General features: G+C 46.1%; 1 protein-coding gene and 1 pseudogene across 1 annotated transcript; one reads left to right on the top strand and one right to left on the bottom strand.

Annotated features, from left to right (window-relative positions):
* Window positions 1-1226: 1226 nt before the first annotated feature.
* LOC129327548 (uncharacterized) lies at window positions 1227-1864 on the top strand (annotated as a pseudogene).
* Window positions 1865-4452: 2588 nt separating this feature from the next.
* Window positions 4453-24803, bottom strand: RFNG (RFNG O-fucosylpeptide 3-beta-N-acetylglucosaminyltransferase). Its single transcript, XM_054978274.1, has 9 exons — window positions 24604-24803; window positions 22256-22823; window positions 15408-15456; window positions 11368-11470; window positions 10886-11039; window positions 8838-8923; window positions 8594-8759; window positions 7651-7736; window positions 4453-7457 (listed from the first exon to the last, which is right to left on the bottom strand). The coding sequence occupies exons 2-9, from the start codon at window positions 22754-22756 to the stop codon at window positions 7391-7393; spliced, it is 1212 nt and encodes a 403-aa protein (XP_054834249.1). The 5' UTR covers window positions 22757-22823; window positions 24604-24803; the 3' UTR covers window positions 4453-7390.
* Window positions 24804-24855: the final 52 nt, after the last annotated feature.

Raw genomic sequence — 24855 nt, forward strand, 5'->3', positions numbered from 1 at the left:
CTATTGTCTCTTTTGTCTATTTTTTGCTGTAGAGGATCACTCCGCTGAAAAGATTCGAATTATTCCTCCCTTTAGGTAGGTCATCATATCGACTCTGCAGGACCTCCACTCTAACAATCAATGGACCAAGTCCAAACTGCAGCCTTCCCAACTTACTTTGTTCATACAAATGGTTTTAGACTCTATACAGGCCAAAGCTCCTCCCTCCTCCTCCATGGACAGGCTGCTAAACATATAAAATCTCATTCGCACTTTTTGTTGCTACCTTTTCCAAAAGGCAATTCACATTCAGAGATTGTCAGGCCTCATGGCTTCCAGTACTCTAGTTGTTCCATGGGCAAAGCTTCATATGCCACCTCTGCAGAACTAGTTTATAAGGACTTTCTTTCCCCTCAAACACAATCAACTGAAACAATTTTCAGTTCTAAGAACAGTCCTACACTCCTTGACATGTTGGTTAAACATGGACAGTCTGATACAGGGTACTCCTTTCTGTGTCTCAATGGTAGAAATAACTGTTACTTTGGATGCCTTACTACAGGGACAGGGAGTGTATCGTGGACAGCAAAGGGCTAGTGAGACATGGTCCCTGAATGAGACAAAGCTCCTTATCAATTTACTGGAACTGAGCTATCCACTTAGCATTGCAAGCATTCCAATGGACCTTCATGGGTTAGTCCACACAAGTATAAACACACAGTACCATGGCAAACTGAAGTCAGTTATAAATCTCTGCATACCAGTAACTGTGGGTCTCTTTATAAATTTTTAAATAGCTTGTGGCCCAATAAAAATTACCACCTTACCTTGTATCTTTTGTTGTGGCTCCAAATAATGATTTGTGGTGTGGTGTCTTCTTATACTGTCATTGTGTGGTATCTGCAGCTTCATGGGAATCCTGTCGTCTGTAGTGTCCAGCTGTATCACATCCTTGCTAATCCATAGTTTCGTGAGCTTGTGCTGCAACGTTTAGCTCCCCTGTTCAAATACTACAGATGACTTTTGGCTTAAAGGTCAGCTAAGCCATTAATTTAGCAGAATTTTCTAGTGTAAACTCAGCAGGACAAGAGAAGTAAGCCACATGGCTTTTGTGGAATAGGCCGGCTGTTCTAGAACGTTCCAGGATTTTCCTGACCCTGTGACAACACTTGCGACCTGTAACATTCAGTACAAACCTTCCCCTGGTCCATACAGGCCATTCTGCAATGCTCAGTCTCTTCCAGTCAATGTTGAGTTGCCAGCAGCTGGTGCAGGCAGCACAGCTAGCAGAACAGTGTGACAGATACGGCTGCTGCCGTGAAGCAGCTTGTGACAGAAGGAAAGGATCCATTGACCCACAAGGAGAGGACTCTGCTCTCTGAGCCCTATAAATTCCTAATACGAAAACATCTTTTGGCATCAGCTAAGGCACTCTGTGGAGCAGGATGTTGGAAAGCAGAGCAAGCCACAGCCTATCATGGGGCCATTAAGAAGGAGCTGCAAGCCCTGTACTAGGAGACTCTTACCTGAAAATGAGACAACTGTAGCTGCTTAGCTGAGGTAACCCCACAATGCCAAAGAGACTTTAGTGAAGTCTGCAGAGTCAGCCTGTAGGGAGGCTCAAGAAATCAGTCAATAGTGCATGGAACCTACTCTGGCCCTGGCCTGGAATTAGTCTACCCTTTACGATGAGGTTGTCAACAACCCTTAACAGGCATCCCAGATAACAAGGGTTGCCCTTGGTAAGGCCATCTCTGGCCTGGAGACCCTCAGTCTAGAGTACTTCAAGGAATCCACTATCATGCAGCATCTGAGGAACACCATTGCCCAATGGACCGGTGACCAACAACATAACAGGAGAACGATGGGAGAATTTGAAGACTAATAAGACTCCCGAGGCTGGCAATTAACCACAGTAAATTGAACCAGGGGTAGCTGTGTGACAGATTCCTAGTACTTGCATTTATCCAGATACCAGCTCCATCCTCTAAGCGACTAAGAGATGCAGAGATGTCTTCAGTTTCTTAATGCTCTACTGGAAATAAAAGTCAGTTCCTCAAGTCCTTTGGCTCCACTTCTGTCAAAGTTTAGACCTTCTCCATCATTACCTGACGCTGGGGACTAACAAGGCAGGGCCACTGCCATCATGCCCCACTTGCTAATTGTCATGTTCCATCTATCTGGACTGATCACCGTTAAAACGAAGAATGCAGTTATAGGATCCCTGCTGAAACCATGAGAATTGCCATGCTGGGTGTCAAGAGTCAGCACGACAATTCTTATGATTCTTACAACATCTACTCCCCTCCCTATGAGAGCTGCCCACCACTGTTCTTAAGCTGCTGCTATGTTCAACTGCACTGTTGCATTATTTGTAATTAACGGTATTGCCACCATCAAGAAAAAGAGTGCTGCTATTTTTTTATATTTTTGTACAATGCTTTTAAATGTTTTATATGAAATGTTTTGATGCTGTTATCCGTCCTGAGCCTGCTTGCGGGGAGGGTGGAATATAAATATGATTAAATAAATAAATAAATAGGGATTGCGTAGTTTTTTGACTGGAAGATGTTATTGGAGGGCAAAGGAGGCATTAATATTCTACAGCCAAATCTTATAGTTATTTGTCGAGGACGACTGCTGCATCAGTGCTTCCAACAGTACATACTAGGTGCCTTTCTGTTCCCAGGTTGTCATTAGTTTTCCCTGCAACATTTGGGCCTAGAGTTAATGCTCATGCTTTTGGGTTACAGAGATGTCTTCAGTTTCCCAATGCCCCTGTAAAGCCTCATATAGCACACAGTTCCTGTCTTGAGTAGCTGGACCAGTACAACAACACAACTCAAAAGGCTGTTGTGGTCCAACGACTCTTACATAAAATCTTATCCATTTCTTTCACCCTGCACAGCAAACCACACGATCAGACTGTAATGTATCCAGTTGACATAGACAGGGCTTTTTTTGCAATGGTACTCACTGGTACCAGCACCTTTGCGGGGTGCTCTCCTGAGCCCTGAAGAGGGAATTGGTGGAAATCAGCATAAAGAAACGGCACCTTAAAAAACTTGCTCTTAGGGGGGAATAGAAGGAGTCGGTAACATGCCACAGCTGTGAGTAGCTTGAGAATGGAAAAGGAACTGTATCTGGGAAAGTGACATGTATCCCAATGCACACATGATGCATGCAGTGATAAGAGTTACCAGAGGGCAGGATAAAAAAACATCTGCATAGATCATGGCTGAACAGAATGTGCTACAGAAATCTCTGACCTTAACAATTAGCCTGTGAACACCACAAGAGATTATTCCTCACCCCAATAATGAGCAGACCTGCGATATTTCTCTTATTTATATAACAATTTTAGTGCAGAAAATTTTTACAATCCTTACTTGTTTTCCCACCAATGTTTCGTGGTGGAAAATTAATTCCCAGTTAAAGCTGAGCTTTGTCCAAGACCCTAGGTTCTCTCTTTCTACTCGCGAGCAGACAAAAGATGTGATTCAGCTAAACTTCAGGCAGTAAGTGGAAGTAGCAGAAACTTGCATGTTATGTATGTTAGTGTTGAAACTTGACATTGGTGAACAAATACTCTGTTAAACTTATTTATTTAATGAATGCTGTAAGGAACCGTGGTAACATGGTACTCAGTGCAAAATGCTTGAGTAGATCCTAAAGGTTTAATAATCTTGTTCAGAAAGTCTGGAAACAGATTTCCTCTGTGACATTACATTAACGCTATTAACACGTTCTCAGGGTGGATGAGTCATGGCTAAAAGCTGTTTCTAAATGCACACATCTCACACTTAAGATGAAGCACTAGAAAGTACATTCTCAGATACAGATTAAAACTTGATTTGAAATACAAGATATTTCATGACTAACATTTAGGGTGTATTCTAGCAAACAGCTTTTAATAAAAAGTTTGGTAAGGTTATCAGCAAATGCCCAAACATTGTGACTCCTGTAATCAGGCGCCTCAAAGCCCTCTAAACAGGGCACTAGGTCAATTCAGCATGGGCTTTGGGTGCAGAAGGGCAGGCAAAAAAGACTCACTTCTAGAAAAGCTTAACTAATATTCTCTAGGGAAGAACTGTTATAGTTGTTGAGGCAGTAAGCATAAACAGATGAAGGGCAATTTAGTTAACTTAAAAATAAATACAGGAACAGATTGAAGGCTCTGTTGACAATTTGGGGCATATGAACAACGTAACACTCAACACTCTTTATCATATAGCAAAAGCTGTCAATTATCCATTACCAGGGCTTTTTTTCTGGGAAAAGAGGTGGTGGAACTCAGTGGGTTGCCCTCAGAGAAAATGGTCACATGGCTGGTGGCCCCACCCCCTGATCTCCAGGCAGAGGGGAGTTTAGATTGCCCCGACGCGGAGGGCAATCTCAACTCCCCTCTGTCTGGAGATCAGGGGGCGGGGCCACCAGCCATGTGACCATTTTCAAGAGGTTCCGGAACTCTGTTCTACCACGTTCCTGCTGAAAAAAAGCCCTGTCCATTACTAACAGTTGTGCTTATCAGTTTATTTTTCCTGTGCCTTAATATCATTCTCAGCCTTTTACTGATATCAATCAGACATCACAATCTGTTACAGTCTTAGTTTTTTATTGTATTCTGCTAGGTTTTAAAAGCCATTATGTTTAGAAAAAGCTTATATTTGAGAAAGTATACCTTGACGTTTCTAGGCTCACAAAATGCTACTGCGGTGCTGGGTATATACAGCTGGTTTTCTCAAAGATGATAATAAGAAAATAACATACTTCTAAAAATATTCCTTTGTTAATAGGAGGTTGGTAACTTGATGGGGAATGTTCCTGCATTCAGTTAGGGCAGCTAAAGCTGCAACAGTCTGATCATATACAAATAAACAATTCAACAATCCAAATCACTCTCTTGAAGTCAGTGCTCTGCACTGGAAAAAAAAAAAACACCTGGTACATGCTACAGCCTAGAAGGCAGAATTATGTGCCAAGGAAACCAGATTCTGCATTTAAAATTAATCATGCAAATATGCCACATTTGGGAATTTAGTGAACTTCAACTTTTGGTACTTCAGATGGAGTGGTAGTGGTGGAAGGGGAAGGCATATAAGTGGAAAGGGCAGAAAATATAGGAAAAGACAGAGAACATTCACATCAGACGACTTCCTATACCTCCAGGCACATCCTGCCACATTTACACATTTTGAACACTTTACATATTAGCACACATTTTTATGCAATTGCGTTGGTTTAAATTTGATATCAAAATCCACATTACACTCTTATACTCGCAAGTATTATAAAAGGCCCATAACAAATATTCTGTCCCAATTTTTGTCTCAAAGTGCCAATTGCGGCAACATAACAGATACATCAGCTGCGGCAGGAGCGCCTGACATGCAGATTGTACTATGTGCTGATCCCACCACAGGGACCAAAAAGAGTTGTGCCGTCAAACATCAGCAGGCTAGCAAACAGAACTACAACTGTTCCCTTGGGGCTTGCAACACGTGGGCACATCTGGCATTCACGTTCCCCAGAGTTGCATTATGAGCATAAGGCACAAAAGCAGCAAAAAACAAACACATTTAAGGCAATTATTCTAAGAACAGTTTCATTCTTTCTTCTTTGTCAGGAAGTATGTGTGTATGTGTTGCTTCTTCAGAAAGAAGAATGGTCAAAAGAAATACTCTTCCAGGGGCTTACACTGTCTCCATCTTTACAGCATTGTTTTCTTAGCACGTTCTGAAAACAAATTTTCAGCTTACTTGCCCTAAAGACAACTGGGCACACCTCATACACATTCCTAAATATGTCATATATATGTGCGCGTGATTAAATGCAGAGATGGGTTTTAAAAGTCCGGAATGCATGTTTGTTAGCAGATGGATGCACTAAACATCTTAATTTGGGGAGGGGGGGGAATTAGATTTTACTGTATTATTATTCATACATTCAGACTATGCCCCCTCTTGACTTTAATGTTTATACATCGAAAGCCAGGGACGGTTCTATTGAAAGGCCTGTTAAGTGACAATTTATTTCATTTCATGACTATGCGCTGTGTTTCTTCACCTTGTACCAGGGTGCAGCTGCCTTTGGCTTTTGGGTGAGTGCTGCCAAGAAGAATCATATAGGACCTTAAGCTTTCGAGAATCACAGTTCTCTTCGTCAGATGCATGGAGGGCAAGAAGAAACTGGTCAGATCTCTCTCTCTCTCTCTCTCTCTCTCTGACCAGTTTCTTCTTGCCCTCCATGCATCTGACGAAGAGAACTGTGATTCTCGAAAGCTGATGCTACAATAAAGTAGGTTAGTCTTAAAGGTGCTACTGGACTCTTTTTGATTTTGCTACTACAGACTAACACGGCTAACTCCTCTGCATATAGAACCTCTACACGATCACTCTCAGGTCAGGAACTCAGACATTTCTTTTATGTGGCAGATCCCATCAATCATGAAAGAAGCAAAAGTCCCTTAAATGGCAGCTTATTCTCTTTTTTTCCAGAACATGAGCTAACCCATATTCTCTTGTCAAAGATCCAGCATATTGATTGTGGCATGCATCAAAGCTATGTAGTCCAGCTGAAGTACAAAATACAAGGATCATATGGTGGTCCAGCCAACATAAGGTGAGTTTTGGACAGTTAGTGGTTAGCGCACAGAATGAACAAGACAAAAAAAGCTTTGGGGGAAGGCCAGAGAGGAAGACTTGTATGTGCATAACTTGTAAAACAGACAACAGTCCAGGAGGGACATTTACAGTGGTATCCTAAGCCGGTCTCCTAAGAATCAATGGGGCTAACTCTCAGGAAAGCATGCTTAGGATTGCATTATTAGGTTGCATGTAAGCCAGCTTTTAACTGACTATAAAAACAAGAGGTTCTTGCCTTCACTTCAGGAGCAAGATGTTTCCGGGAGAATGCCTTCTGCAGATGCTGATCTGTTTTATTCGTTCTAATGGGAAGCCATATCTAGCGCTTCCAATGTGATCCTACAGTGATTTAGGCATGGGTAAAATAAAAACAAACAGGCAAAACCTTCATGCTTATGACGTTGCCCCCACAAGGAACTCTGTTTTCATACTTGTAGACGCAAAACAAAGGTCATTTATCCTTTGCACTCCAAACATATTTATGACTATTAGCCCTCAACCATATTGCTACAGTACCAGACTGTTGCATTCCTGAGGTTGTACAGACGCAGCACAGTAGGGATTCAGCTTCAGCTAACAGGACATCTATGAGATCGGGAGAGGCGCCTGTCAGATAGAGGTCATCATGCCCTGCATGACCAGAGATCCTCCCAACAACCCGGGGACTTGCTTGGACCTCATCTTTGTTCTTCTCCTGCAAAGACAGCCTTGGCTGCTCTTTCAAAGAAAGGCCAGATAGGAGACAAATGTGATGTTTCGGACAGATGTCATTTCACCGGTTCAGTGGGGCACCATGCAGTGTCAGGATAGAGGCGGCAGTGGACAGATTTGAATCTGTAAAAAGAAAGGTAAGAAGTCACAGGATTTAAAACGCCTTGGTGTGAAAGAATTACAAACCTACCACTGGTTATAACCTGTGAGTACATTTAACAAAGAAATGCCACTCTCTGCCCATTGCTTGGATTTATCATCAAAGGTCAAGCAAGCAGGGCAAGAGACTTAATTTGGAAAGTAATTATGTACAAACCGGGTTGGGTCTTGCTGGACACTGAACATTTCTCCCACACTCACAACATTATGCTTGTTCTCAGGACCACCATAGCTCAAGGTAACCTGGGGAAAACACATACACAAGGAAATCAGTCTTAGGAGGGCAAATAACAGATGCCATGCAGTCTTTTCAAGATGAGTAGCATGAGATATCATGTGAAAAGAAATAGGTGACATAATGCTGGAGTTAAGGCATTCTGCTCAGCACTCATATGAATGGACTGGGACATTAAAACAGCCCTGGAGCAAGCTCAACCAGGGGGGCTCCTGCAGCACCAGAGTGGTCACATGGCTCAGACCTGGGCAAGCCTTCACCCACTGGCATCGTTGCTGGGGCCTGGGTCACAGCACTGCAAGCACCACAGGGACCACCTGACTCAGCTTGCTCCTGGTCACCAGAGGCCCTCAGGATACTGGCCCACTGGGAACCTCCCTTTAAATTAAACGGCCAGCCCACCTCCAACCACTCTGGAGAATGCAAATACAGCTCAGGCCCTAAATCAGAGATTCTCAAGGAAACGGGTGTGCCCATACTGGTAAAAAAATGAAGAAAACCAGAACAAAGTGGGTCAATACAGTTCCAGCCCCTCACTTTTAAGGGGCCAGTATTATCACTAACTGTACAGATCGCATCACTTATTACAGGTTAATTACTGCAAACCCATGAACTCGCCCAGATTTCTGATGCAATAAATTCCTCCATAATTTCTTATATCCACTCAAGGGCTACATTTAGGCCTCAATTTTATTTTTAGTTCATTCCATCAGTTCAGTTCATTCCAACAACTGACCTTGTAAACTGAACCCGTCAGGCTGATCACATCTATGTCTAATTTAACCTTATTCTATTTTTAACTGAAATCAACAGAGAAGAGACCTTTGGCTGTCCCCTGTTCGGATTAGGCAAAGTTTGCCCCTACCTGTTCGAGCACTGCTTCACCACGTAGTCGCTGCAGGTTTTCCAAGTGTGAGTGGAACAAGGGGCTGTGCAGCAACTTCACTTCCAACAACCCTTCAATTATGTAGCCAATTGTGCAGTCATCAGGGAGGCGAATCCTCTCGGCAGTGCTGATGAAGCTTCCTAAGCTGCCACGAGACAGGAATTGGAGAGTAAAATCTCTTTATGTTCTTGGGACAGCAGAAGGTTTTTTAAGCTGTACATACCTAGCCCAGGGGCTCATTTTGAGGGCAAGGCCTCTGCTGATGCAGAATCCTGCTCCGCCTGTGGCAAACCAGAACTTCACAGTGGTCTAGCAAGATAAATGAAGAGCTGTTAGAAAAAACTAAGTGGATAGGTTTAGCTCAGCAGGACATGTCAGTTCCTATGCTAGTGATATGAGTTTTAGCATGTTTAGCCTTTGTTACCCTACACTCCTATTTGCCCAGATGGTCCAGATTTCTATTGAAACCCAACAACAGGAACAACTGAACTGTTTATGGTCAACTTTTATTAAGTGTTCTCAGAGGCAGATCTGATCTTCAAGATACGCAAGCACAACAAAGAGACTACCATTCTCTGTGGTGGCCCCTACCCTATGGAACAGCCTGCCTGAGGAGGTCAGGAGAGCTCCCATGCTCTTGGCTTTCCGCAAACAATGCAAAACTGAATTATTCAAAAAAGGCTTTTTACTCCCATAGGAGGGCGGTATTATAGGGAGGGGGTCTCGGATGTTTCGCCAATGAGTTGGGAACCATGGGCTCCACCATTATGTTGCTTTACATATTATCTGTTGCTTTGAATATGTACTCGTATATACTGCTTGTGCTTCATGTTGTCTAATGTCAATCCTAGAATGGATTATGTTCTGTTTCAGCAATCCTTTAACCCTGTATTGGATCCTTGCTAATGCTACGTCTCTGTAAACTTGTACTCATCTACTCTATGACATTGTTTATGGAAATGTCCTTGATACTGTGTGGAAATGTCTACTCTTGTCCTTGCTACTGATTGTACTGATCTCACACTATGTAATCTGCCTTGAGTCCCAGTGAGAAAGGCAGACTATAAATGACATAAATAAAATAAAATAAAAAAATCATTCAGATCCAATTATACAGTGATTGTTGGGATCCTTTTCAGAAACTTAATACAACTTGCAGCTATGGCTGTTTGCTTAGAAATGATGCCCACCAAGCTCAGTGGGACTTCCTCTTGAGTAAGTGTGCACCGGACTACAGCCATACAATATGCATTATTGCACTACAGAACAGTGAACAGAATTCAGAATACAGTGAAGTCACTTTTGCCTGCAAACTGGTGGATTAAAAACAGAGGATTAAAAACAATCAAAGGAGAGACAACTGGTTTTGTGAAACAGTCTGTTCCACAAGTTAGCTTGTTTCCTGTTTTACATTCAAGAGCTTAATTCTTTTTCCCTTTTGCCAGCTTATTAAATATAAGCGTTTGCTGCTGTGCTATGCATCTACAAACAGTGCATAAATTCCAAGACACAAATACTTTCTAAGCAAGATGGATGTCTGTAAAAATACATCTAAATACTTCATGAAACTGCACAATGCCACATGAATCAGAAGAATGAGAAAACTAGCTTTGGTCCACATTCCTGGCAACTGTTTGGCTGAAGGTTTGCATCAGACAAAATCTCTGCTTGTGCCATTTCCTATAGCAGAAATAGGATGTAGTGTGACACTTCTGAAGATCTGAAGAACAAAATCTGCATGTTGCATGGGAATTACTTTCTAGAGGCACCTCTATTATGGGCTTTCCTAGCCCAGAATTGCAATGGGACCTCTCAGAGATTTCTTTAGGTAGTTGTGCCATTAACAGATATTTCTGCTGGCTTGGGGATGAGACACATATGGGAGGGTGGGGAGTAATTCTGTACCTTGCTCCTGAAGGGAGCAATACTTCTGCATCATTCATGAATAAGTCACATAGATATATCAGCGATGACATAAAATCAGGTAGTGTCCATTTTCAGCTGAGTCATAGTTAACACTGCACTGTCAAATGCCATCTCAGTTTAGTGATGGATGAAATAATATGCTTGGAAAAGGATCTAACAATTAATGAGTGGAAACAGCTGCAGAAATTGTTCTATGCTGGTGTGAGGCTGGGAAACCTGGCTCCAAATTACAAAGAAGGGGAAGGAACTCCCATGCAATAGGACTAGCATGATACAGGGACAATGCAAAAATCTGATCTGTTCAAATTTTGATAAAATAATGACTCAAGTAAAGAGCATACTTACTGATCCATCATTCCGGACATGATCTACCGCTTCAATGGGGTGATCTAAACTTGGTCTCCCAACATAGACATCTTGGCTGTGTGAAAAGGCAGACAGAAGACGCAGGAGATTTTGCAGATTCACATAGTTGTCATCATCCACATGACAAAACCACCTGACAGAAAAGTAGAAATAAATCACATACACAAAAAGTCACACTCTCTCTCTCTCTATTAAGCTACCTTGGAAAAGGATTTTCACCTCTCAGAATCAGCACAAGCACGTATGTGGTGATAGGACTGAGAAAAGACAACTGGAGAAGCTCTTCTCTTTCAAGAAAATGAAACCACGAGTCAAGATCCCTTTGTTGTTCAGTCTTTCATCCAAATTTGGTTTCCTTTACGTTCAGCAAAAGTGATTAAGGCAGCTTCTGCTAATACAGGCTTATACTGCAGTCGGAGAAGTAAAGACAAGCTCCTAGTGGAAAAGTGTCCCTCACTTACTTTTGCCCAGATTCTAGAAATTTATCATATTCCACAGACATCTTGCAACAGAGTGCTTGGCGGGTGTGAACAGCTGAGCAGTTGGTGTTGATCATGTGATCCCCTATAAAAGAAAAATGGTTTCAGTGGCTTGCCTGCACGATTTGCAAGAGAAACAGCAGATATAGTGGGAAACTCATGTGAAGTAATGAAACTGGATGTATTCAGTACAGAACATAATGACACGAGATACCAAAGCAGGATTCACCTCTAGCATCTGTAAGATCAGGTCATAAGAACAGCAAACTGGAACCAGGGAACATGTTGGCATAATATAACATAATGGGTTAGATTGAGAGATAGGCACGAACTGAAATACGAAGTTCGTCATGAACCGGGTTGGTTTGTGGTTTGCAAACCAGCGGTTTGTCAGAGCCCATTACTGACGAACTGCCATGAACTTTAGGCCTGTTTGTTTTTTTGGTTCGTCACTGCAGACAGCCTGGCGCTGCTCAATCAGTTTCCTAGGCAACAAGGGAAATGGGCTTTCTGCAGCCCCGGAAGTGACGTTTTCATGAACCAAACAAACTGGATTGCAAACCGGAGCAAGTTCATGAAAGTTCGTGGTTCGTGAAATGCGACAAACCACGAACTGCACGGTTCGGTATTTTCCTGGTTCGTGCCCATGGGCATTTTCACAAGTCTTCCCCTCCCGCAAAATAGCGCAAAACTCACGGAACGATGTGTCTTCATGGCACGATTTTCCATCATGACTTTGCTTCGTGGCGTGTTTTGTGACGTCATCGTGCCACAAAGCAAAGTCATGTTGGGAAATCACCCATGAAGGCATGTCGTTCCGTAAGTTTCGCGCTATTTTTTGGGAGGAGGAGAAGAGATGTGAAAATGGCCTATCTCTAGTTAGATCCTATGGAAATTTTTTGCTAACAGAAGTACGGTGGTTTTGGTTGACTTCCCCCTTCTGCTACAAACCTCTGTGTGACTTTGCCCCTTTTATGCAACTTGTATATTATAACTCCTTTAATGGCACCTTGCTATAAGCCTCTGAAACGGCGTGTATTATGCTGCCTCCTTGCCTTTCTTACAGTGCAACCCTAAGCTGAGTTATTCCAGTTTAACCCAATTGAAATCAATGGGGTTGGACTGGAATAACTCCTCATAGGATTGCACTGTTAGTGTTCCAAAACAGTTTTACTTTTCACTATCACCAAATGCTTTCACCATAGATTTCTTCAGTTTGACTTATAGTATAGGAAGGCTTAGTTATAGATAGTAGTATGACAGAATAGTCAGCTTGTGGAGTGGCTGTGAGGTGAAAAAGGGACCCTATATTCTGAACGAAACAGGTGTTTTGCTTTTATGTGGTTTATGTAGTTTATTTATATGTATTTATATGTAGTTTATTTATAACTACATATGCATAATGGTTTCAGAGTTTTCATAAGCTTATTGGTTTCAGAATAGGTTCATAAGCCTTGTGGTTTTGTCTGCCAACGCCAGCCTTTTATCCACCCCCACCACCAGCCCTGCAGCAGCAGACACCCCCTTTAGGCCCTGCAGCACAGCCTCTGGCAGTACCTCAGTTGCAGGAGCCCCTCCAGGCCTCCCTCACCCTTAGGCCAGTTGCAGCCGACGCCCAGGCACAACTCTGGGGAACAGCCTGCAGCCACTCAGCAGACTCACCTGTCTCCTGCAGTTGCCCAGATGGCTCCACTTCATCCAGGCTCACAGGAGATTGCCATCAGCATAAGCAAGGCAGGCACAAGCCCCAAGATGCCAAGGGAGCCACTGGGGAGGGTTCAGAAGCAGCAGGGGCGAGCCAGGCAGAGAGCAGACCAAATGTTCCACCCTAGGTGGGGATGGAGTAGGTGGGGCCAGGAGACTGCAGAGTCTACCCAGCCCTCCTATCAGATAGGCTGGGAGCAGGGACAGTCAGGGAGATGGGGTGACGTTTGGGGCCAGAGCCAGGGAGGTGGGGCAATGGGAGGCCTTTAAATTCGGGTTCCTGTGAAGGCCAAGGAGGATTTTGCAGGGAGAGACAGCTGGAGTGTACTGCTACTCCCAGGTCAGGAGAAGGAACAAGGTGGTACAACCCCCTTCCCTGCCCATCTGAGGCCGGAGGACACCTGGCTGGAGAGCTGGTAGGATGGCAGGTCATCAGGAGAGGGCGCCAGTGAGGGAGGAGCCTCACAGGTTTCAAAACTGGTATAGATTGTTAAATGTTTATTCACAGACCTAGTCACAAAAACTAAGTTTCTACACAGTTGCCACTTAGGGTAAAAGTAAAAAACAGACTTAGTCACAAAGACTTATTTCCCTCAGTTGCCACTTAGGCTGCATTCCTCCACAAAATAAAACACAAAGACTTCTTCCATCAGCTCTTCACTCATAGAATAACATAGTAACTCTCTCACCACACAGACTTTCACACAGACTCACTCAGCTAGACCGACTGACCACTTTCCCTCAATACTCTGACTAAAACTGCAGTTCACCACCCAGAGTACAGCTACCGTCCAATCACAGCACTCTTCACTCAACCATCTGCCCCATCACTCAACCATCCTTTTTGCCCCAAAGGCCTGCATTTTAAACCATAGCAATATTCACTCAAAACTTCCACATTAACCAGCAGAAACACAAACCATTTATATGGCAAAACATTACACTCCTATTCCTCCTCAAGCTGTAGCTGGAGGTCCCCTATCTTTCAGGAGCAGCATTTTGGAGGGTATTTTGGGCTGCAGTGCATTGGGGGGAGGGGGAGATAAGGAAAATCCACACCTCTGAAGGATATTCATGGGAGCCAAGCCAATACATCCTCTATGTTTCTGCCATTTTCATCAGGAATGCAACAAATTTACTCAATTGTAACCTTTAATGTTTTTGTTTTCTTTCCTTCTCTTAAAGCCATCCTTCCTTAAATATAGATCCCCAGAGTACTTTACCCTCAAATCATCCTTTTTATAAGGTTGCCAACCTCCAGATGGTAACTAGGCTTCCCAGTTGCCTGCTGATGGTGGGCAACCTCCTGGGGATTGCCCTGTTGTCCACCAAGCACTGGTGATCAGTGGGAGGTGGCAAACCCCCCCCCCCCGGTGATCACCAGCCACTGGCAGGCAGACCTGGAAAGCGTGCACTGGTCTTGCCCCTGGTGGGGAGTGATGATGTCACTTCTTCCTGAGGTGATGTCATTGTGCCGGCTGCGGGCATGCTCCCGTGCTCTGCTGGGGCCAATTTTGGCTCCAAATGAGATGAATTTGCCCTGTACAAAGTGCAGGAACACGCCTACAGCTGGCATGATGATGTCACTTCCCATACAAAGGAATATGGCATAACTTTCCAAAATGAAGTGACTACATAACTGTATCTACAATGAGGGATAAGTAAGGATTTGAAACAGAAATATCTGGAATGGTTGGATTGCCCCTCACAGAAAATAAATGCAAAGTCATTTCTTGTAGAATGTGGACATGGTATTTTATAATCCAGGCACCCCTTGCAGTTTGGTGTAGTGGTTAAGAGCGGCGGGACTGTAATCTGGAGAGCTGGGTTTGATTCTCCACTCCTCCACCTGTAACCAGCTGGGTGACCTTGGGTCAGTCACAGCTCTTCCAGAGCTCTCTCAGCCCCCCCACTCCCCACCTCACAGAGTGATTGTAGTGGGGATAATAACATACTTTATAAACCGCTCTTGAATGGGTGTTAAGTTGTCCTGGTATATAAATCTATTATTATTATTATTATTATTATTATTATTATTATTATTATTATTATTATTTAAAATCACCTGCTCAAGACAAAACAAAAGCTGCTAAAGCAGATAAAACTTACTGAAAGATTTATAGCTATAAATATTAAGAACAGTCCTGCTGGATTAAACCAAAGTTGCATCTAGACCATAAGTTGCATACCCTTGACTTAATAAGGGTATGTAATGGAAGTGAGAGTAGGTCTGACTCAGCATTTGACATTTCCTTATGTTTTGAATCTGCCTAACTATGAACTTGCTGTGCGAATTATAAATTTGGGGAGAAGCTCACCTGCTCTGTGACGCAGCTCCCGATCCTCCCAGTCTGTAAATATAAATGTCTGCGGGAGACAAGGAAAACAAACAATTTCTGAAAGATTTCTAAGTGACTCTAGTGGATTTGATCCTACCCTTTTCCCATCACCACAAGAGAAAGGAAGGGCAATCTTGCCTAATATTCCTCCTTGCTACAGCCCCATCCCATGTGGCACTCTGTCCACACAGATCCTACAAGTCTTGTTATGGCGTTTTGGGGGGTGAACAGTGCCTCTTTTCCTTCTTGCACCACTGAAAATGCATGTAGGATCTAATCTAATATTGTATTCAATCAGAATACCACAGAAGATATTGTTGGTTTCCTGCAATATTAAGAAAAGAGAGACAGACAGATATGGGGTCTATAAGCAGACCCTTTTATTTGATACTGACAGCCAAGTTGAATATTATAAAGTCCTTATGCCCCCCATGGATCTTATTTATCAGATGTGCACCTGGAGTTCAATGCCTGGAATTTAATTCCCAGGCACTCAAGGACATCATTCAGATTGAAGCTGCATGCATGGCGATAGGAGGTATAACCTGAAATTCCTTCTGGGGAGCTGCTACTTGCCCCATTGGGGAAGCTTATCTGTAGTCAACAATAAATGTAAGTGTCAGATCCTGCATCTGGGGCATCAGAGCCTGGAGGGGGCATGCCCTCCAGGTTGGCCCACCCTTAAGTCTGACTCAAGAGGGATTTATAGCACCCTCTCACCCTCTCTTCCTCCGCTGCAGCCAGCTCAGCTTGCTGGTTTCCTGCTGGCATCCCAGTGACTGTAGCATCACTCCTGGCCTCTGCAGTTTTGGCCGTCCCTGCTCCTCCTGCAGTGCTCCTGCTCATGTGGCCCCATCGGCAGGCTGAGAAGGTGAGTCATCAGCACAGCATCGTCGGGTTCAAAGAGCCAGGACAAAGTCTGCGTTAATGTGCCAGGGTCCAGCGTGGTATTGGAATGAGAACCTGTAGGGGAGGAGGGATAGGTACCACCGTAAGACCAGGGGGATGTGGTCCTTAATCCAATGCAACCCCTGTAAGGGGGCATGATCTGTCACGAGCACAAAAGGATTGTTTGCTAGGTAGTATTGGAGGACTCCTACAGCTCACATGACCTCCAAGACTTCTTGCTGTACAGTGGCATAGCACTGCTCCAGGAGGTGTAGATTCCTGCTAAGGAAGATGATAGGGATGTTGACCTTGTCTCGTGTCTGGGTTAGGATGGCTCTGAGGTCTGTATCCAACATGTCCATGGATAGAGTGAAAGGTCGTTCAAAGTCCAGGTTCCACAGCATGGTACTTCCTGTCAGGACAGACAAGAGGTCATGGAAAGCAACTTCTTCTTGGGTTCATTTCACCTGGTTTGGGGCTCCCTTCTTTAGGTAGTCAGCCAAGGGTGCCACCTTGGAGGCAAAGTGGGGGATGAATCACCCATAATATCCCAGGAGTAGCAGGAAGCGATGGACTTGCTTCTTGGAGTGAAGTTGGGGGATGTTGGCCACTGAGACCACTTTGTCTGGCGGCAGACACAACTGCCCTCCGCCCACCTTGTTGTCAAGGTACTGCAGCTCCTGGAATCTGACCCAGTGCTTCTTGGGGTTGGTGCACAGGGCTGCTCAGCAGAGCACAGTAAGGACTGCTTCTAGGTGCTGCTTGTGGGTTTCCCAGTCGGGGCTGAAGACGATAATGCCATCCATGTAAGCAAGTGCAAAAGTTCGACAGTCCGCTAATATCTGGTCCACTAGCTGCTGAAAGGTGGTGGTGGCCCCATGTAGACCAAAGGCATCCGTCGAAACTGGAAGAGCCCCCAGGGGTATGTGAAGGTGGACTTCTCTTGGTCATGCTGGTCTGATGAGGACTTGCAAGTAGCCCTTGGTCAGGTCCATGGCTGATAAACAGCTGGTCACTCCCAGATGGCTGACTAGGATGTCTACCTGTAGCATTGGGTAGGCATTGAACTATGCTACCTGGTTCAGCTCCTGGTAGTCCACACAGAAGTGGGTCGATCCATCCTGCTTCGCTACAATGAGGTTCCGCCATGTGCTCTTGGACACTTTGGTGATGCCTAACGGGAGCATCTTGTTTGTCTCCCAGTCTATGGCTTCCCATAGCTTGCGCGGGATAGGCCACCACATGGCGCACGCTGTCTGTCCTGGGTTGGTGGGTATGTTGTGCTGGATCGGTGCTATCTCCCCCAGGTTGTGGTAAAAAACCCTGGGAACACCCCGCCATAGGGCCTCCAACTGGGCTCATTGTTCAGGCCTTAGGCAGGGGTCTATTTGTGGGTCTTTTGTCTTGGGGTGTCCACAGTCCAGGGTAACTTGTTCTTGAGTAACTCAAGGGGGTCTTTGGCCAGCGGGCATTCCCTTGCCAGTCAGTCATGCCACTTCTTCAGGAGACTGACACGGAGGGTCTTGCAGTCCCATCCTCGGGACCCACACAGTATTGCATAGGTGATGGGGCCGAGCACATGGACCACCTCATAGGAGCCATGATAGGGGTCCTCTCCATGTCTGGGAAACGCCATCTGGTGGACCAGGACCTTCTCCCCTTGGGCAAAGGAGCGCACCCGGGTTCCCAGGTCGTATGAGGCTTGCTGCTGGGCTTGGGCACTTGCCAGGTGGCAAGTGGCCTCCTCCAGGCCTTCCCTCAGTTGCTGCACACACTTGTCAGCTGGGAGGGCCAGGGCCTCTGGCCCCGACGTCCACCTTTTGCCAAGTAACCACCTGGCAAGTCAAGAAGCCCTTTTGGTCGGCAGCCAGAGATTAATTTATTTTATTTTTATTTATTAATTCAACTTTTAGCCTGTCCTCCCCACAAGTGGGCTGAGGGCGGTTCACAAGGATAAAACAGTAAATACAAATATAAATACAGTTCCACAATAAAACCAATAAAATCACATCAACAACTGTACCCCCAAAATTGCAGCACATTCTGATAATTCCTGCCCAAAAAATGTGTAGATGAGGAGGGTTGAGCTGTTCTGATCAGATCTTCTCATGAGAGGGTGTGTGTGTGAAGAAACTATACAACCCCCTCTTAAGAGGAGACTGGTATGGAGGCTTGTCAGATAGTAACCTGGCCGACCTCAACCATACGCCTGGTAGAATGCCTGGTCTTGCTGGCCCACCAAAAGGATAAAAGATCTTGGCAGGCCTAAGTATATACAGACAGTCCATCAGGTTGGGGCCAGGACTGAAAAGACCCTGGCCCTAGTCAAGGCCAGTCGAGCCTCCCTGGGGCCAGGGACCACCAGTATGTGTTTATCTGCTGATCTAAGTGCTCTCCAGGGTATGTATGGCAAGAGGCGGTCCCACAGGTATGCTGGTCCCAGTCCATTAAGGGCTTCATAGAACCTGATCTGGAACTCCACGCATCAAGCAGGCCATATGCAAGACTTGATCTTTGGGGCAGGGATTCATGTGGACCTGGATGAAATTGAAGTGGTGCCCTGGTCGGACCACTTCGTGCTGAAGATTTGTCTGAGTATACCAACCACCCCGTTGGGATCTTCACCAAGCAGAACCAAACCGCTCCCTGCCTCTTGATCTGTGGCAGCCAGGTGGCACACCAGATGTCTCATGTCTGCCCATCACTCACCAGTACTGATTCTCGGAGTCGCTGGAAGGATGCGTCAGTCTCCTGTGCTGTGAGAAAGTCAGGGTCTGCAGGCCAGGTATCACCAGGCGGGCTCCCCGGGGCCATCTTCTGTGTTTGTGGGGATGGCCTCATCCCCTTCTTCCCATATTACTGAGTTAGCCCCCAGGGCCTCACGTTGGAGCTCCAGGAACTCCAGGGCATCTCGCCCTAACAGCAATGGGTAGGGCAGATCAGAAACTTTGGCCACTTCTGAGATGTGGAGAGCCCCACAGTACTTCAGGGTCACTTAGCCAATGGGCCACTTGTCGGCATGGTGATACACACACAAGACCTGAGTCCAACTCTGCACTGGGAGATGGGGGGGGGCAGGTGGGCCTGGACCATTGATATGGTGCTGCTGGACTTGAGGAGGGTGCACTGCTGCCGGCAGCACAGGAGTATGGGAACAAGGAATACTGGGGTCCACCTAGGGCTGGTAGTGGCAGGTAGAGTGATCTCCCACCCGGCATCACACTCCATCAGGGGGCAGTCTCTTCAGAAATGTCCCAGCTGGCCACATGAGAAGCAGTGTCCTTGCTTTGTTGTGGGGCCTCAGCCACCGGATCTGTCACCACCAGTGGGTTCCTGACCATGAGTGGCTGGTGTTGTGGGCCCCACACTGGGGGGATGTACTGGTGGGCTCCAGCAGAAAGTGGGGGCTAGAGGCCAGTTGCCAGTTGCAGATTGAGGTTCTTAGTTGCCTTTCCATTGAAAGGCCCTCACTGGAGCTCCTGTCAGTGGAGGGGGAGCCTTGGGTCTGGCAGGGACCAGGTTAGCCAGTGAGGGCAGCATCCAAGGCGCAGCTGGTGGTCTTGGTGGAGAGGAGGTTTTCGAGCAAGGCCAACAGGTCCTTCAGGTTCTCCAGCCTGTTGCACAGCACCTAGGCCTGGACCTCTGGAGGGACTATTTGGAGCACCTGCTCAGCCACCACTTTGTCAACAAAATGTAATCTTCGGGGTGAGCCACCCAGTGGCTAGCTCCTTCAGCTCAGCAGCCACCAAGTGTGGCTGATCCCCCTTTCACCAGGCCTAGGACCTGAAGCACTGGAGGAAGGTCTCCTCAGTGATCTCGTACTTATTGAAGATGGCGACCTTGAGGACATCATAATCAGCAGCCTGGTCCTTAGTCAAGGCTCGAAAGGCCACCTGCACCCCGCCCGTAAGGTAAGGACCTACAACGAACAGCCACTGAGCTTCGGGCCATTGCGCCATCTCCGCCATCCTCTCAAAAATTTTGAGGTAGGCCTCCACATCGTTGTCTGGAGCGAGATATGCCAGTATGAATGGTGAGGCCTGAAGTATTGGGCCCAGGGTCACAGGGCTGCCGGTAGTCTCCTCCCAGGCTTTGCACAAGTCAGGCACCTGGGAGATTTGGGCTTCCTGCTGCTGAGTGACAACATCTCGCAGCAGTTTTTCTTGCCTTTTGGTCAACCATTGGCCGAACTGGCCAAGGTCCATGCTGGCAGGGGTGGCTGTCAGCAGAGGGTCTGTTGCTGGGGCAGTTGATGGAGGGTGGCTGCTGACTGCTGTGCTTCGGGGGCCACAAAATGGAGTTTGGCTGGTGCAAGTTGCGGTAGGTGGGCTGTCCAGCCAGTGGGTGCAGGAATATGAGGTGGAGGGTGGGCTGCAGTCCCCATAGCAACCACCAAGCTGCATCTGATGTGTCGGAGCTGCCCTTCAGGCTGGCCCACACTGAAAGTCTGACTCAAGGGGGGACTCAGAATTGGGGGGAGGAGGGGGGTTTACAGCACCGCTGAGGTAACCTGGTGTGACTCTCTCTCTGCCTCTGCCTCTCTCTCTCTCTTCCTCTCTTTCTCCCAGCTCTACATACACTCTTGAGCTGCTTTTATGGGGCCTGTTTGGAGGGAATTCCCACCCTCACCCCCAGGCTTTGCTGTCAGGGTGTGTCTGCCCTTCCCCAGGGTGATTGCCAGCCCCACTGATGCTTCTGGGGCACTTCTGGGGTTTTGCCTTCCCTCAGCCCCTCCCTGTCTCCCCATTTTCGCTTAGGACGGGGCTGGCTGGGCCCCGTGAGCCACTGTGGCTCCTTTGCCACTTTGGCATCTCTGGTGGCAGCCCTGCCCTTGCTGTCTGGCCTCGGGGTGAGGACTGTGGCCCATTGTGGGTGAGGCCCCAGCTGGTCCGGCTGCAGCTTGCCGGCTTCTTTCTGACGTCCTGGTGGCTGCGGCATCACTCCCAGCCTCTGCTGCTTTGGCTGCCATTGCTCCTCCTGCAACCTCTGCAGCTTTGGCTGTTGCCGTTCCTCCCATGGCGCTCCCTGGCTCTGCTCATGTGGCCCCACTGGTGGCTAAGAAGGTGAGTCCAGGGGAAGCAGGATCATTGCCCCAGACAGTAAGTTTCCCCAGCAGGGCAAATTAGGGTCCACCAGGATCTTTTCAGGTCAGGAAAATGGCAGGGAAGGGGGATTCTGCCCCCGCTCCCTGTGCACCACAGTCCCTATCTAAATCGGGCCTGTGCGCCCCTGAAACTAAGTGTTGGTATTCCAGGTGTACATCTGATCAACGGAAACCATGACAGTCACGTGGGGGACACAAGAACTTTATAATGTTTCAATCTGGCCCAGTGAGAGTCTAATGTGGTGTAATGCTACAGAAAAATAACAGCTTGTCTTCTCTCTACCCAGAAATTCTTTTACCAAGACAAGGTAAAGGATTTTCTTTTATTTTCTTAGAACATCCTTTTTGCCACCAGAAAACAAGGCTGCTTTGTATCAGATAAAACAATCCAGCCGATGGGCAGTAGTACAGCCTGCCAGCAGCTGGTACTAGTATCTGCTCTGACAGCCAGACAGCCACCAAAGCACTTGGGTGGCTCTTTAAAGTCTGCCTGAATTCATAAAGTCATGGAGACTGCTGCCATATTTCCCATGTCAGCACAGGGAACTTTGACCTCTGTGGCACAGATGTGAGCCATCTGTAGCCTCTGGCCTGGGAAAACAGGATACAGAACTAAATGGACTGTTTGTCTGATCCACAGCAGAACTCCTATTCATTGTGCAGTGACAGAGACTGCAATCCTATGCATATTAAGCTGGCCGAGTCCCACTGGACTCAGTGGAACCAATTTATATATAGGATTGGACAATAAGAGACTTAAAATGATATTGTAGCTGATAGAAAAATGTAACTCTATGTGTTCCTCTATGCACCTCTTTGGGAAAAATGCTCTTACCTGCCCCTGGGCCTTGGAAATCCATGTTTGGAAGAGCAAGTTCAACCTTGTTTTATGGTATTTTCTTGTTGTTTTCACAGCAATAAAGATATCCTTCAACTCCAACTTTTCCTTCACAGAGACTTTGGCAGATCCCACATGATCTTCCACCCCATTATACCATGGATTAAATAGGTTATCATGCATCTTGCTGTTAACTTTCTGGTTGGATCTCCCAATGTCTGTGACGTGAGGGCTCCATTCTTGTATTAGTTCCTCTTTCACAAAGGACACAATATTGTTAGTCTCATCACTCAAATTCTCAATTGAGCTCGACTCTGCCTGCTGCAACTGGACTTCACTCTTGTTCGAAGCATTGATAACAGAAGGTGGATGTGGCAGTGGATAACTTCTAGGTCTCAAATTGCCCTGGAATTTGGGGAGTAGCAAGAGCAGGACTGCGCAAAAGATAACCGAGAGCAGGAAGCAGATCTTACTGAACCGAATGCAGGAAAAGCTCATTCTTCAGCCCAAAGGGCCTTTGCCATACTGTAAGATTGGGACATGTTCACAAATGAAGCGGAGGCCTCTGAGAAAAATAAGAAACTGATCACAAATTTGCACAGCTCTGTATGAATCCAACAAGTTTCCAGCTGCACGGCATCATCTTTATGGCACTCAAACACCATAGAGGTTCCCTGAACTTTCAGGTGCTTTCTCTTGCCTTGCTAATAATAGTGCAGGTACTACTGCCATCTTTTTGGAGTTGTGTCATATGCACAACCCTTAAGCTAGTTAATTAATACAAACAAATGCAAGCTTAGAAGTAGTTGATTAGTACAGAGATTGAGTTCTTTAAGAGGCTGCCTTAAAACTAGGCAGGTTCTAGCCTTGGGCGCCCACACCTTTGCTCCTTGTAAACTTGCACAGTCAGCACCCTATTAACATCCTTATTAGAATCCCTATTCAGTTCACAGGCACCTCAGGCTCAACTAGATGAACATTTTTAAAAATTTGGTCAGTATTCTGATGTTATAAAGCTGAACACACTCTAGAATTTTATATATATTATGTAAGAATGAGTTTTTAAAAGTATCTTTCACTCCAAAACAGAAAGAAATGTGACTAAATGAGAGCTCTTTAATTCAAATTCAAGTTTTTCAAAAATCTTAATGTTGCCCTTTTGAGTGTCTCTTACATGTTAAATTTAAGCCTATTTCAATAATCACAATTTTAAAACTGATTGCTTTGTCTAATCCCAGATACTGTATTTAATGCAACAGCATTCACACAAAGCAAGAGTAATTGTGAATAATTTCCCCCCCACTGTATAACTTCACATGATCTTCACTTTCCTAAGGGATGAAAACACAACATCTCTGGAAATGACAAGATGTATCCTTCAGTAAGGGCCACAACATCATAGCTGTTTGAATATATCAGATGTCTACAGACCAAGATACGCAGACTTAGGCATGTCTAAAACCATCACTTTTAACAGGCTTAGGTGTGCCTAATTCTGCACAAGATTGGATGGTCAGTTTTAAGGACCAGCCAGATCAATGCCTGGATGTAAGTCAGCCTTGGAGGTCTAAAGAAGTTGTACTGAGCCTCCTAATAAAACAGAGGGCCACAATCAAGATATACTTTCACAGAATGATAGCAGAGTTTCCACAGTGTATCGACTTCCATTGTGTAAGCCGCTTTGAATCTCAGCGAGAAAGGCAGACTATAAACAACATAAATAAAAAATAGCACAAGTTATCCCAATAACTTCGAGTGCAACTTTTCCCCAAACATGAAGGAGGACAGCAGAGTTCTAGCCTTCCCCCAATTTATCTTCAGGCCAACTGAATACCAAGCAATGGAAATGTTGAACATTGACAGGAACGACTTTGACCATTTAATAAAACATTAGCAGTGTATTCCTTTCTTTCTTGGGGCACTTTAACCCCCACCCCCCAAGTAGGTTTGCCAGCCTTCAGGTAGTGGCTGGAGATCTCTTGGAATTACAACTGGTCTCCTGGCCACAGAGATCAGTTCACCTGGAGAAGATGGCTACTTTGGGGGGTGGACTCTATGGACTTATGCCATGCCAAGGTCCTTTCCCTCCCCAAACCCCACTTTTTCCAGGTTTCACCCTCAAGATCTCCAGGAATTTCCCAACTTGGAGCTGGCAACCCTACCCGTAAGGCTGGTCTAGGGATACGGGGCCAGGAGCCAGGAGTGTCTAGGACACTGCCCAACTTTTTAGGCGTTCCAAGCCGGTTGCCATGGTAACTCCTGCCTTTCCGCAACCCCGGCAGGTTACCATGGCAACAGGACACCTTCCTCCCCTGGGCGACTGCTTCAGGACCCCCGGGCGGTACCTGCTTCGCCTTTAAGAAGGTTTTGCTTCTTAAAAAGGCGGCGAAGGAAACCGGAGCGGCCGCCGCTCGCCTCCCTCATCAGCTGCTTCGATTCGGCGCCCTCGTCATAGTTTGTCGCAAACTGCTGCCATTCGGGCGACGGGGGGAGAAGGCGGGGGAGGAGGAAGAGGATGGTGCCGCGGCCCCTTTAAGGACTTCACCTGGAGGACGGACGTGACCAAAGTAGTTGCGGCGCGTAACCTGGAAGTGGAA

The sequence above is a fragment of the Eublepharis macularius genome, chromosome 4, assembly GCF_028583425.1.
Source record: "Eublepharis macularius isolate TG4126 chromosome 4, MPM_Emac_v1.0, whole genome shotgun sequence".
Lineage (NCBI taxonomy): Eukaryota > Metazoa > Chordata > Lepidosauria > Squamata > Eublepharidae > Eublepharis > Eublepharis macularius.